The 13,621-nt window shown below is 53.2% G+C and overlaps 1 protein-coding gene across 2 annotated transcripts; it reads right to left on the bottom strand.

Annotated features, from left to right (window-relative positions):
* Window positions 1-1,581: 1,581 nt before the first annotated feature.
* FEZF2 (FEZ family zinc finger 2) lies at window positions 1,582-7,525 on the bottom strand. Of its 2 annotated transcripts, XM_060307676.1 has the most exons (7): window positions 7,386-7,525; window positions 5,932-6,143; window positions 4,925-5,058; window positions 3,656-4,562; window positions 3,168-3,302; window positions 2,833-2,965; window positions 1,582-1,946 (listed from the first exon to the last, which is right to left on the bottom strand). In XM_060307676.1, the coding sequence occupies exons 4-7, from the start codon at window positions 4,502-4,504 to the stop codon at window positions 1,687-1,689; spliced, it is 1,377 nt and encodes a 458-aa protein (XP_060163659.1). In that variant the 5' UTR covers window positions 4,505-4,562; window positions 4,925-5,058; window positions 5,932-6,143; window positions 7,386-7,525; the 3' UTR covers window positions 1,582-1,686. The 2 variants fall into 2 exon arrangements, with proteins under 2 accessions (XP_060163659.1, XP_060163658.1); XM_060307675.1 differs by lacking the exons at window positions 5,932-6,143; window positions 7,386-7,525 and having other exon boundaries at window positions 4,925-5,923.
* Window positions 7,526-13,621: the final 6,096 nt, after the last annotated feature.

Genomic DNA, 13,621 nt, shown 5'->3' with positions numbered 1-13,621 from the left:
TGCGGGTTGTGAATATTCCAAAGAATGTGCTTTGAGTGTCTGGCGTGGAGCAAGCGCTCGGGAAATGCGAGCTTCTTTGATGATGGGAGCCCCTTGCGCAAGCAGCACTGAGCGCCTACTGTATACCGGGCGTTGGGATAAACCTCACTCGAGTCACTTTCAGAGTTACTTGGGGATTTCCCTTTGCATTAACCATCTCTCCCAGTAGCCTCCACCTGCAGTGGAAGTCCGCGTGGGATCAGCGCCCAGACGCCGCCGCCCTAGCCCTTGCAATGGCGAGGCTGCGTGGAAGCGCACTCACCGGCCCCGCTCCACATTTCCTCCCGGCGCTGGGGAACATTGTTCCAGAAAACGTGGGCTGAATCGCGGCGCGAATATTAGGGGTGGGGGAGCGGGAGAAGGCCCGGCGCGCCGAGCCAGTAATCCGAGCTCTTGATTATCCAGATTCGGATCAAACGGGGCGGCGGCGGCCGGCCCCCTCCTGGGAATGATTAGATGATTAATGTAATGCTGTTTGAAGGGTCTCTGTTTTCTCTCTTAATTTGGGTCATTACTTAGAAAGCAAGCGTGAGACCATTTCATCAGCGTGCTCGGCGGCGGAGATGGCTATTCAGGAAATGGGCTAACTGCGCCGTAATCAAGACGCCGGGGGCTGCGGCGGCGGCGAGCTGCGGGAGCCCGGGTGCGCCCTCCCGCGGCAGGGCGCACGCCCCCGGAGGCCGGCCCCAGACCACAACGCGGGCCGGAGAGCCCCAGAGGTCCGGACAGGCTGGGACACTTGGCCGCCAGGAACGATTGGGTGGAAGAGTGGCTCCCCTTAGGTCACCCAGAGAAGGGGATGTGCCCAGAAGCGCCCCGGCGGAGCAGCGCCCTGGCCGTTTACCCCGGTGCGGTGCGGCGCGGCTCTTTGCTCCAGGACACGCACCCAAAACCTGCTCTCCGACACCCAGCCCCTTTTAACCCCTTCTTTTTGCAATTTTCTCACCCAAATAAGGCAACACCCAGAATCCCTCGGTCAGAACAGTTACCAAATAAAAACTTGGTACAACGTAGGGGCCGGTGAAGGCCTTTGAGCCTTGGTTCCTGGGGCATATGTACACGCTAGCGCCGCACGAGCAACGGTTTGGCCTTGCCCTGGTCCCAGTGCCCCAGAGGAAGTCGCATTTGGGCCGGGAAACGCTATAAACGCCTATTTCCTTTTCCTTCTTTGGGGTGTGTGAGCTGACTCGCGGCGAGGGCGGGGGGGGGGGGGAAGAAAAGACGCACTAATGATTCTGTTTATTGAGTTATATATGTATATATTCCGTGTTCGTGTGTACAGGAGGATTTACATGGCTGTATAAAGATGGCTGGGGGCGCCGCGCTCTTCCGGGACGTTCACGTGACAGCCTGGTGTTAAAACCCGCCGCCCGAGGAGAAGCCGAGGCCTGGAATTAAATACGTTTCGGCGCACTGGGTTTAAATGTTTCCCGAATATATAAAGGTGGGAGCCAGGCGTTTGCTGCCAGTCATCGAGGAAACGTTTAGCTTTCCAAAAATATGCTGGTTTCGATAAATAGATTTTAGCCTTTCTGCTATAGCTTTTTTTTTTTTTTTTCTCCTTTCTTTTAATTTTAGAAATAAGTTTATACGTGTGATCTGTTTGGGGGTTGGATAGGGCCGGAAGGGAGGGCGAGGCAGTAGCTCTCAGCTCTGCACTGTCCGAGTCAGGTCCTTTGTGCAGGGGGTGGTGGGACCCCCGCTGTCGTGGAGTTTGCGCACGTGTTTCTTTAAGTCAAAGTTTCTGCAAAACCCTTTGCCGCAAGTGGCGCACGTGAAAGGCTTCTTGTCGTTGTGGGTGTGCATGTGGAAAGTCAGGTTGTAGACCTGGTGGAAGGCCTTGTTGCAGATGGTGCATTTGTACTGCTTCTCGCCGCTGTGGGTCAGCTTGTGGTTCTTGTAGTTCCCTACAGGAGACCAAAAACAAAAAGGGGGGTGGGAATGAAGTGGGACGGGGAGGGGCCGAGTGTCCCGGGGTTGGCTCAGGTGCCCGCGCAAAGAAGGCGACGCTTGGCTAGGCGGGCGCGACCTCTCCGAGTGAAGAAGTTGTCAAACTTCGTACGCGTCAAGCCCGGGGCTCTCACTACCGGATGGAGGGCCGAGTCCCGCGTAGCCGACCCGCGTCCCAGCCCCGCCGGGGCCTGAGGCCCACACAGCGTCCCTCCCGCTGTGCTCCGCCGGCCCGGAAACTTTTGCGCTGCCCAGAGACGCATGGGGTCCTTCTCCCGGCCGCTGCCTCGCTCGAAGAAATTCGCATGAACCCGGGCTTCGTCCCTTGTTATTATTTTTCTTCTCATTTTAAAAGTTACTCCCTCTGGTCCGCTAACTACCACTTGGATATCCGAAAGTGCCTTGGAAAATCCAAGCGGAGTGTCCTGGAGACAGCAGCGGTTTCCCCCAGCCTAAACCTTTCCCGGGAGGTGGATTACGCCTCGATTTTTTTTTTTTTTTTTTTTCATTTCAGAAGAGAGTCCCGGCTACAAAGGGACGCTTTCTCTATAGCGCAATACCTTGTATTTCTCCTACTTCCTTTCCCTCTGCCCCTTCCTTCCTCCCTTCCCACCTCCCAAATTCGGAGTCTCCCCGTGCAACCAGACTGAGTCCAGCGAGGTCTACTAACCCGGCCCGGAGAGCTTCCACCCAAACCCTGCACAACCCGATTCCAAAGAAATGCTGCGCTGGAGCCTGCGGCTCTCGCGCTCCCTCTCTCCGCATCCTTCTTTGCCTTCCCGCTAGCGGTGACCCGCCGAGTCCCGAGGGGAGGTGAGGAGAGGACCTTGCCCCGCACGTTACCTTTTTGGTGAAAGCCTTTGCCGCAAAATTCACAGACGAAGGGCTTGTAGCCCGCGTGGATGCGAATGTGTGTGTTGAGCGTGGAGCTGCGGTTGAAGGCTTTGCCGCACTGGTTGCATTTATGCGGCTTTTCCTGCGGAGAGGGGCGTGTGCACCGTGAGGCTGAGGCCCCGGCCGGGAGAAGCCACCTCGGGTGCTCCTGGAAGGGGCACCTTGAAGGGACAGGGGCCCCTGGTGGGGGTTATTAGGGGATCCCTTGGTCATCCTCTCCCCAACGCCGTCGCTCAGTCTCCGGGTGTTGGGTACGGGTCGGGTCGGACCCGGGGGCCACGTACCTGGGTGTGGATAATTTTGTGTCTGCAGAGCGTGCTGGCCTGGCGGAAGCCTTTGCCGCAGACTTTGCACACGAACGGTCTGGCTCCGGTGTGGACCGGCATGTGGCGGGTGAGGTTATAGTGAGCGTTAAATACCTACGGAAGCACACAAGGGGGCCTTGTGGCGTGTCTGTCCTGAGAGTCCAGAGTCAGCCTGGGGAGGGCACAACCTACCTCCCCCAACCAAAAACCCCCTTCGGAAACCAGAGCCCTTTTCATTTTGCAAAGAGCTTCCCAACCCACTGGCTGCTCGTGCCAGTCCCATGTGGCCGCTGACAAAGGCATCCCCATTTTACAGAATAGGAAACTGAGGCCCAGCTGTGCCCCCAATTCGAGTAGACAGCTACTGGGGCGCTCCCAGATTCGAGAAAGGGGCCGTCCAGGCTGCCCCCCAGGGAAGCAGCCGCCACTGCTCACCCCTCCCGGCCCCCGCGGACCCCGGGCCTCACCTTGCCGCACACCTCGCAGGTGAAGTTTTTGGGCTTGCCGTCCGCGGAGCCCCCAGGCAGCTTGCTGTGGCCCTTGACGCCGCCGCGCTCGGCGGTCAGGGCTGAGTTCTCCTTCAGCACCTGCTCCAGTGGCGCGGGCAGGCGCTCCTTATGGGCATAGGGGGCCGGATGGGGGAACTTGTCTGAGGCCAGGCCGGCCAACTTGGCGTTCTCCAGCAAAAAGAGCTTGGGGTGCGCAGCCAGGGCAGCGGGGGCCTGTGCGTTGAGGAGGCCGGACGGGAAGAGGTGGCCGCCCAGGAGCTCAGACGGCGGGTACGCGGCAGAGTCCAGGTAGTTGAAGTAGTAGAGCGAGCCGCTGGCCGGAAGCCCCACTGCCTGGTTGATGACCTGCGGCTTGATGACCCTGCCCGCGGGTAGCGCAGACGGCGCCAGGCCCAGCTCGGCCTTGCAGCACACGCCACAGTTGGTTTTGCACAAGCCGCTGGCGCCGCACACCGGGGCCCCCCCGCCGCCGCCGCCGCCGCCTCCTCCTCCGCCGCCGCCGCCCGCCCGGAGGCTGCTTTTCCAGAGCTCAGAGTAACTGAGCAGCGTCTTGGACGGCACCTCGTAGCCTAGGGGCTGGAGGGGGATCATACAGGGCAGCGGTGAGCAGAGGTTGAGCAATTTCTTGCCCTGGCCGCCGTCCGCCTCCAGTGCCCCGGGTCGGGGCTCAAAGGGCGCACGGGGCTCCGACGTCTTAGCCATGATGCGCTCGATGGAGAAGGCCAGCGTCTTGGAAGTGGCCGGCGACGCTCCAGCGCGCGGGCAGGCCGGGGGCACCATGGTCTCCAGGGAAGCCGAGCTTGCCATGGCTCGCCGAGCTGAGCCGTACCGGACTGGGCCAGGGCGCAGCCTCTCTCCACTAGGTCTGCATTCCAGAAAAGGCAGGGAGGGAAACCGCAATTTAATAAGCACCTTGTAGGGTCCAGGTCACCCATTTGCATTCAAATGAACAGGGGCAGAACAAAGTGCACCCAAGGGTACCAAATTACCGCCCATTAACCCGGCGCGCAAAGGAACCCACCATCCCCTGCCCTGGGACTTTGAAAGGGGGAGAAAGGGGGAGGGTTTACAGAGGAAAAAGAGAGAGGGAGAAAAAGAAAGAAAGAAAAGAGCCTCAAATTAACCCCCCGAGCCGCTCCCTGGACCCCGGCCTCCGCCACGCGTGCTGGGAGCTGGAGAGCGAAGGGGCAAAGTTAAAGAGCACGAGGAGAGCCACCTCGCATTTACCTCTTTCCCCCACCGCCAAGGAGATGCGTTCCGAGCCATGCAGCCTGTCTCCTCTGTCACATTTTGATGGCAAACATCTTCCCCTCCGCGTGAGATCACTGTCTTTTACATTCAGCTGACATCACATGAAGTCACTTGAAGTGGAATGACATGGGCGGCGGCGCGGCTCCTGTAGCGGCCCCTGTGTTCCACCGCGCCTGCCGGCCGCCGCCGCCACCGCCCCTCAAACTTTAAAAGGAGGCAACTGGCGCCCGCGCTCCCCTCGGGAAAGTGCGAGCGGTTCGCGAATCGGCAAGGAGGGAAGAGACGGGAGGGGGAGGGGGAGGAATCGTGATGGTTTTGCCGGTGGAAAAAAAAGGGGGGGGAGCCCAAACCCAAGCAGAGTTCCGTGCGTGATTCACAACTTTGGGGGCCTACAGGTTTAGGGGATGCGGAAAGGGCAGGGGGTCCCGGACTCGCCGCCCCAAAGGGCCCCCGGGTGTCCGTCTAGTCGCCGAAGCATCCCTTAGCCCTCTGCAGCCGAGCTGGGCATCGTGCTAATAAACTGCCATTACCCACGGAGCCGGCGCCAGCCGCGAACACGCGCAAATGATAATTACCTCATTAGGATGTGGCGCATGGACGCGGGCGCCGCGTTTGGAGGGGGGAACTTGTTAATGGGGAAATATTAATTTATGCAAAAACAACGAGCTCGCCTTGGCTGGCGTCGGAGGTCGGGAGAGAGCTCCTGCCGCCTAAGGACAACCCCGTAGCATCCGGAAGAGCAAGGCCGCGCGCTCAGATCCCGGGGGCTTCGGCGCCTGGCGGGTGCGCCTCCCCCTCTCTGGCCGGCTCTCCGCCTGCGGCTGGGGGAGACTGCACTGCGAGCTGGAGGGTCGTTTGAGATCTTAATCGATCAGAATCGCTGATCTGTGATCGGATTTCTGAGGCCAAGCCCGGCTCCGCTGCTGGTTTAGGGCTGCGGGCGAGGATTCGGAGGGCAGCTCTCCCCGCTGATAGGTACTTACTGTTTGTATAGTTGAGAAGGTCCAATCTCCACCTGTTTAAGGAGCAGATTGAAACAGCAGAACCTCCCCTGGATCCTATTAAAACGTTTTTCCTCCTAAGGCCATTCAGTCGAACCAATTTTCCGAAGTGATTCATAGAGCTGAATTCTGCCAAGGCAGCTCTTTCACTTTTAGCCACTAAAGCACCGCGTGGAACCGGGTTTTGTGTTTTTCTAAAATAAAGAGAAGGATTATCAGAGGGGAGAGGGAGGAGGGCTGAAGGGGGGCGGGCAGAGACTTAGTGTGGCCAGAGGTACACGCAGAGGGAAGAAAAGGCCCTTTTCTAGACAGGCCCCAAGTAAGTTCGGAGGAATTCAGCGTTTTGTGCCTCGCGCACAAAAGCAGCGCGCTCCGCGCTCGGTTTGGAGGGGCTGAATTCATCTGTTTGCAGACCATTCCACCTGCGTATCACAACAAACTGCTCAAAGACGCTCCAGCACTTTCAACAGGCCGGGTGCTCTTGGCGACAACAAAAGTGATGGAGGCTGAGGGTTCTTATGGGGAGGGGCGTAGCGGCTAGCAAGAGAACCAGGGAGAGAATTAGGTTTAGGAAAGGGGGGGGGAGGGAATGCAGGGGTTAAAAAAAAAAAAAAAACTTTTGGAGGGTTTTGTTTGCGGGACAATTATATCTTGCCAGCCGGCTTTTGCAAGACCACGAGCTTTGTAGCCGTAACTACAGTTTCAGAGGATTACGGTGGGTATAATATGAGAAAACAGGGTTGAGAGTTTGATATTGAATTCCATCTCCGAAGACATACGATCTTGTGGAGCCCAAGAAAGTGCTGGCGGGGTCGGGGGGAAGAAAACCCTCTCCTTTTTCACCCAAGAACAGGTCTCGAGGGGCTGAGTACCCCTTCCCAGGCCTCTCTGCCGCAAAACATCCCAGGAAGCGCATCAGGGAAAAAGACAGGAAAGGTCTAATTTTAAATTCAGGCAAACCATTCCTTTTTCCCCTTCAGAACTCTCTCCTACCCACTCCCCTTCTGACGTGTAATTGCAGACAGGATATTGAGGTGGCAGGTAAAGGCAAGGAAAAGTGTACTTGGAAAGCTAGGATGGGGAACAAAGAGAGAAGTCTCCGAGGCAAAGTGGCCTGGATGGCAACTGCCGTGGGTTAATTTGTCCACGCTGCCAAGCTTGGAAACTACCCCTGAATTCGGCAGTCTTGAATCTGTTCCCCAACATCACCACCCCTCCACCCCACCCAACCGAACTTCCAGATTTCAAAGCCAGAAAGAGGCTAGCTCCTCGGGAGGAGAACATTTCCATACAGCCGATTTCATTTAGATGTTCAGAGAGGCAGAATTCCAGACTCAGTATACCCCTATCCCTGTGTTAACGTGAAAACAACACAGATGAACTCCTCCCACCCCACCCCACCCCATCACCACACACGAAACCAACCAGCAACTCACCGGGACATTGAAACAGTATCAATACACCGGCAGGGTCTCAAAACCCGAATTTCTATCCCGACTTTCCTGTGGATCCCGTTCAGCCATCAGCACTGCACCCCAACCCCCTTTCCAAACTGGGTAATTGTTGATCTCGGCAGCAGCTCCAAAGATCTGCTGGTTTGAAAGCTCCATCAGGCTGAAAGCCTTCCAAAGGCTTCCCGTGAACCTGCGTTGCCATCCCTAGCGCTCTTTGTAGCTGCATAAGCCATCTCTCTCTCCCCCAGCATCACAAAGGAGTGCTACCTCCACAGAAAGAAAACATTTGGGTAAAAACAAGTTGCCCCTAATGTGCCTCTCTTTCCAAATGTTGGGTGAATACACTGGCTTTTATGAAAGTATTTAATTAGCTTCCACAAACTTCTCCTTCCCTCGCCTGCAGATTATATTGAAGTGGAGGGTTGGAAACTATTTTACACCTTGCCACTCACATGTTAATTAATCTCTATCTAACCCTAATTGCAGTTTATTCAAGCACCGCTCAACAGCTCACCCACACAATAAACACTGATCCTACTTTTATACATATTACTTCACGTTAACACATTGAGTAATTAACTCCAGTACCAACTAATAGTGCAAACAAATATTTTCTGTAAACGAGATGATTTCAGGCAGAATAATAGAGGACTGGGGAAACGTGGCACTCGGTGGAGGGAGTGCTGAGATTTCGATTTGCTGCCCCCAACCCTCCAAATGCATTCTCAACCGCAGCGTCTCTTTTCCCCCTGAGGCTGAAATGCTTTAAAACAGGGGGGAAGGGAGAGTATTAAAATTTGACGATTTTAGGGAGTTGTTGGAGGGGTTCTGTGAGAATAGGGATAACTTTTTTCTACCTACACATTTTCAGTGAGGGGAAAAAAAAATCCAAAGTAACTCGACATGAAGGGCAATAGGAGGCTGCAGGAATACACCTGTATGTCAGGGATGCGGATCCTTTTATGCCAAAGTTTTCCAAAGCCTCCCACTATAAAGAAGTCCTGTCCTCTTAAGCAATGGTTTTCCGACAGAAGTGAGCAGAGACTGTCGAGATAGATTAGAAATCCTAGGCTCTCTCCCAATCCAGACTAGTACACAAGCTCCACTTTGGAGGTGCCGGTGCCTTGGAGGTTCAGACCCAAGCGAAGCGCGCGACCTGGAGGCACGTGGCCGCGGCCCAAGCGAGGCCCACTAGGCCTCGCTCAGCGTGCGCTCAGCCCCAGGGGCCGGATCATGAGCTTGGGCGCCCGCAATCCCGGGGCACCCAGGCCTGTGGCTGCCGGCCTTGCTGGACGGTGCGGGCTGCAGCCTACCGCGCTCGGCCTACGAGCTCTGGACCCACCATGGGGTCCTTCTCCGCCCTGCGGTCTCAGCTTCCGGCCCATCTCCTTCTGGGCGTCTCAGCCGATAGCCAGACGCTTTCGCTCGGCCCATCTGGCCCACGCTGGGGCCTCCACAGCTCGGCCGCGGTGGGGAAACACTGCCAAAGTTAAGCCTGACGCCCCTCGGCAGCCTGTGCTCTTCCCACGCTGCAGAGCGGGGTGCCAAAGCCCGGTGCTCTGCAGCTCCGCTGGGTCTGACCCGGACCGCGACCTCGGGGATCTGCGGCTGTGGGACGCCGCACCCAGGCCAAGCCACTCGCACACTACTGATTGCGGATCCAGGCTCAAGCAAGGACTGGAGCGCAATGTTTTAATTGAAATCTCAGGTTTAAGCACAGCTGGCGGCTGTCTATTGATTTTGCAGAGGATTCTCTTGTGGAAGCATATTAAATATGACTGGCACGGCTAGAGTCCTCCTCTTCTGCCCCCTCCCTCAGGCCTTTCTATGGTCATTAACCCCAACACTGTAAGGATGACTTCTGTTTAAAAAAATTTTTTTTTTCTTTTTTAATGCCAGAAATCGCCCTCACTTTAGAATAAATTACTTAGCAGATGCCTTCCTGGGGTGTAGACAACCTCAGAGGAAAATCCCTTTCTGGAGCAAAAGCTCACACATTTGCACTACTTCTGGGATCACAGAGGGAAAAGGCAAGCATTTCTACTACCCAAAAGTGTTGCAATTCCAGCCCTGGTGGCTTGTATCTCTTGGTTCTAGATGACAAGAGGCACCGTTAGTTTAAATACCATTATTATTATTATTTCCTCACCCGATTATGAGGTTGCAATACATAATATAGCGTCCTGGGCCATCTCCCCAGGGAGTTGAGTAGCTTGGGGGCAGACGGCTCGCTGGAGGCTGCTGAGTTTGGGGAAACACCCACTGGGCAGATTTGATATTTTCTCCCCGCTGCTCCGTAACTCGTTTGGAAACAAACAAAAAACCGAAACCAAACCAACAAACCCAAACCAAACAAAGTTTTCGGTTTAAGGAGTCTCCCTCCCTCCCTTCCTTTCTTACTTCTTTCTAAGGGGACATTTAGGATCTGATTTACACGGTGCTGCGCTTAACCGCTGAAAATAGATTAACTTCTGAAGAGAAATTCTTCTGCGATCCTTTTTTTTTCTACCCCAGGAAGCATTTTATTGAAAACATTCGAACCGTCTTGCCAGTGGCTGGCTTGTCCGAGGCGCACGGGCCTCCGCCTTTGGTGCGCGCGGTTAGCAGGATTAGTGCGGCCGGGAGACAAAGAGCCCCAGATACCCCGGCCAAGCGAGGCCGGGCACACCCGGAGAGATACCGGGTTCCGGGTACCCGCGCGCAGCGCGCGAGCACCGTCTTGGGCCCGGGCCTCCAGGGACAGATGGGCCAGAGCCGTCTGCATCTGCCCGCGTCCTCGGGGATGCTGCGGCGCCCACAGCCAGGGTGGCGGCGCGCCCGTCCCACTGCACCCGGCTGTTTCGCAGCGCCCCTCGCATTCGGGTACTGGTTTTCACCCTCGAACAGGAGAGGCGCCTATAAATCAAGGGCAGCCGGCTTTGCAGCCAAGTAGGAAGGGGGAAGGTGGTGCAAACCTATCACGATTTCCAGAACCCTCCCCACCCCCTTCACGATCACGTAAGAGGACTTTCACCGCGCCTTCGGAAATCTGGGCAGTGTGCGCGCTCCTAGGCCAGAGGGAGTCTTCCAAAAGAGCAGATCTGCAGTCCCTACGCGCGCAAGTTTGGTACGCTGTCCTCTCTGCTTTAGAGGCATATATAACCACACACGCGCATATGTATGCATAGGTATGCATATTGTGTGTATATGTATATATACCTTCACTGCTATCGACAACCCTTCACTTAAAAATGCCGTTTGATGAGGACTCTGATCTAATACCTGCTCGCAGCAATTTGCCAGCGGACGTGTCATTTCCCGAGGCGTAGTCGGGGTGGGGTGGGGGGAGGCAGTCTTCTCTCAAACGCCTTTTCCTCTTGCCACGCGGTTTTGACGTGCAACCCAAAGGAAACAATAGTTTACAAAGGACAGTTGTGATATATTTTACACACCATGTACGTATATACATATATACGAAATATATATATATATATATATGAAATAAAAAGGCATTTTTGGTGGTGGACAGACCCTGCGTAGTTCGGGTGCTGTCGATTTCTAACTCCCTGGGAAGACGGCTTAGGATCGTCCGCGTTATTTAACGTGGCAGCCGGTTAAACTCCGCGGTGGAGCCTGCCCAAAGGTATTAGCGTTAAGTGCTAAGAGCTGGAGTTAAGTCGGCAGTGAAAACGACGGGCTGGAGGGGCCACAGGGGTGAGAGGCACTGATTCCAGTCTCGCCCAAACTTCTGGAAGTTTGCCGGCCTGAGTAGGTCTGAGTTGGATGGCCCACTGGGTAAGAACCCAAAACGCTGTGATCGCTGTACAAGCGAATCACTCGGTTCTGTTTGGTTGGTTTGGTTTGGCTTGGCTAGAAACTTCCCAGGTATGCGTGAGAATGGAAAAGTTCTTTCCTGCCCAGGTTTCTCGAGTTCTCACCAGTTCAGCCGAACCCCATCTTCTCCTCTCCTAGGTAGATTTCTGTCTGCGTTCTCTACCCCGGAGTTTGCATTTTGGCTTAGGTAAAGACAAAAATGGGAACTGCAAAAATGCTGAGTAGAGCTCCACCAACCGTGAATCAGTCTCTTTCTTCCTCCACCCCTGTCTCCTCCCACACACAGACCCTCCCTCTTTGCGGGTTTAGCTAGGGTGGCAATCAGTAGATGATTACTTATTACCGAGGGCCTCTTACATGCCCGGCACAGTACTAGCTAAATACCTGCTCTAGTCGTTCTCATTTCTGTCCTATGAAGTTAGCGTATACAATCAATGGGCCCACTATACAGATAACATGTCCAAGGTCACATAACTGGCAAGAGATTGTTTTCAGAACCCATATTCCTAAGACCATGCAAAAAAAAAATCCAGCTAAACAATTAGCCTGAATTGGCTGGTGGAGTGTAAATTGGGACACTTTGGAAAACTGATTGTCTGTATCAATTAAAGTTGAATGTTTGCGTTCCTAACAACCCAGCAATTCCACTCCTAAGTATATACCCAACAGAAATGTGTACTTAAGCTCACCAAAAGAGAGGCACTAGAATGTTCACAGCAGCATGATTTGTAACAGTCCTACACTGGAAATTTTCTGAATAGCCATCAAGTGCAGAATCCATAAATAAACTGAGTGGTCTGTTCACAAAATGAAATACTATATACATCAATAAGAATCAACAAACCACTGCTATACTAAACAGCATCGATGAGTCTCACAAACATAACACTGACCAAAGGAGCCGGATCCAAAAGACTACACACTGCATGATCTCATTTAAAGTTCAAAGTAGGCAACATTTGGGCACACAAGGCTTCTGGGGTGCTGGTAAGGGTTTGTTTTCTGATCTGGGTTCTGGTTTGTGAATATTTTTTGAGCTGTTCACACTTATTTGAATATTTTCTCTATGTTTGTTATGCTTCTATGTATCTGTTAAATGCACTTATTTGTTCACATTTTAATATCTATTATACTACCTCTATATCTGTTAAATAAGTGAATAATCAGCCTGAATTTGTCTGACTTGCCCCCCTCCCCCAGTTTCCCAAAGAGATACTACTCCTTACCTGCCTCTTGAGTAATGTACCTTGAATTTCTTCCTCTGGACCAGACAACCACATCAATTAGTTGGCCTCTTACACAGACTTAAAAACAAGCTGCATCCAGACTTTTAACACAATTGTCTTTGGAGCCTGGGCAGTGGATACAACTTCAGGGAACCTGCAACGGGCTCAAGAACGCTTAATCAGGGGAGCACATCTGAAGCATTCTTCTCACCCAAGACCTCAGTACAGGGGTGGCAGCAGGTGAAGCAGGTAAAGAACCTCTGGCCAGGAACTGCCTCACACTTTCCAGAGACCCAATCTGGCCGCTTGTGCTGGGAGATGGAGATCAGGTTGAAGGTCGGAGGGTGGGGTGTGGGATGTTTGTACGAACTGGCATTAATAGAAAGCCTTGGCAAGTCCTTAGAGCTTAACTCACTGGGTCTTGGCCCTAGACGACACCAGGGGAAAAAAGAATCTTGGCTCCCTGGCAAGTGACCCAGTTAGCAGAACTAACAGTTCTGCTTTGGGAGAGGATGGGGAAGTTTATTTTAGCAGGAAAAAGCCTTGGGACCCAGAAATCAAATACTTGACAGTCCCTTTGTGCAAAGCAAATATGAATTCTGGTGGTGGCAATGGTTGCAAATCTGATCTCAGCACTTTAAGAAAGATATCAAGTAGAGTTCCCTATGCTCTACAGTAGGTCCTTATTAGTTATCTATTTTATATATAGTAGTGTATATATGTCAATCCCAATCTCCCACTTCATCCCTCCTCCCGCCCCATTACCCCCTGGTAACCATAAGTTTGTTTTTTACATCTGTGACTCTACTTCTGTTTTGTAAATAAGTTCATTTGTACCCTTTTTTTTTTAGATTCCACATATAAGTGATATCCCATGATATTTGTCTTCCTCTGTCTGACTTACTTCACTCAGTATGACAATCTCTAGGGAACTCTACTCAATACTCTTTAATGGCCTATATGGGAAAATCATCTAAAAAAAGAGTGGATTTATGTATATGTATAATTGATTCACTTTAGTGTACACCTGAAACTAACACAACATTGTAAATCAACTATACTCCAATAAAAATTTTTAAAAAATAAGAAATTTTTAAAAATTAAAAAAACAAAGATCTAAAGCACCTACAGCTAAAGCAGTTAAGGTGGGAGCGAGGACTAAGGGCTGGTGCTGTAATT

Source organism: Globicephala melas, chromosome 11 (assembly GCF_963455315.2).
Source record: "Globicephala melas chromosome 11, mGloMel1.2, whole genome shotgun sequence".
Lineage (NCBI taxonomy): Eukaryota > Metazoa > Chordata > Mammalia > Artiodactyla > Delphinidae > Globicephala > Globicephala melas.
The sequence above is the reverse complement of the archived record's forward strand: the minus strand, read 5'-3'. Positions and strand labels throughout refer to the sequence as shown.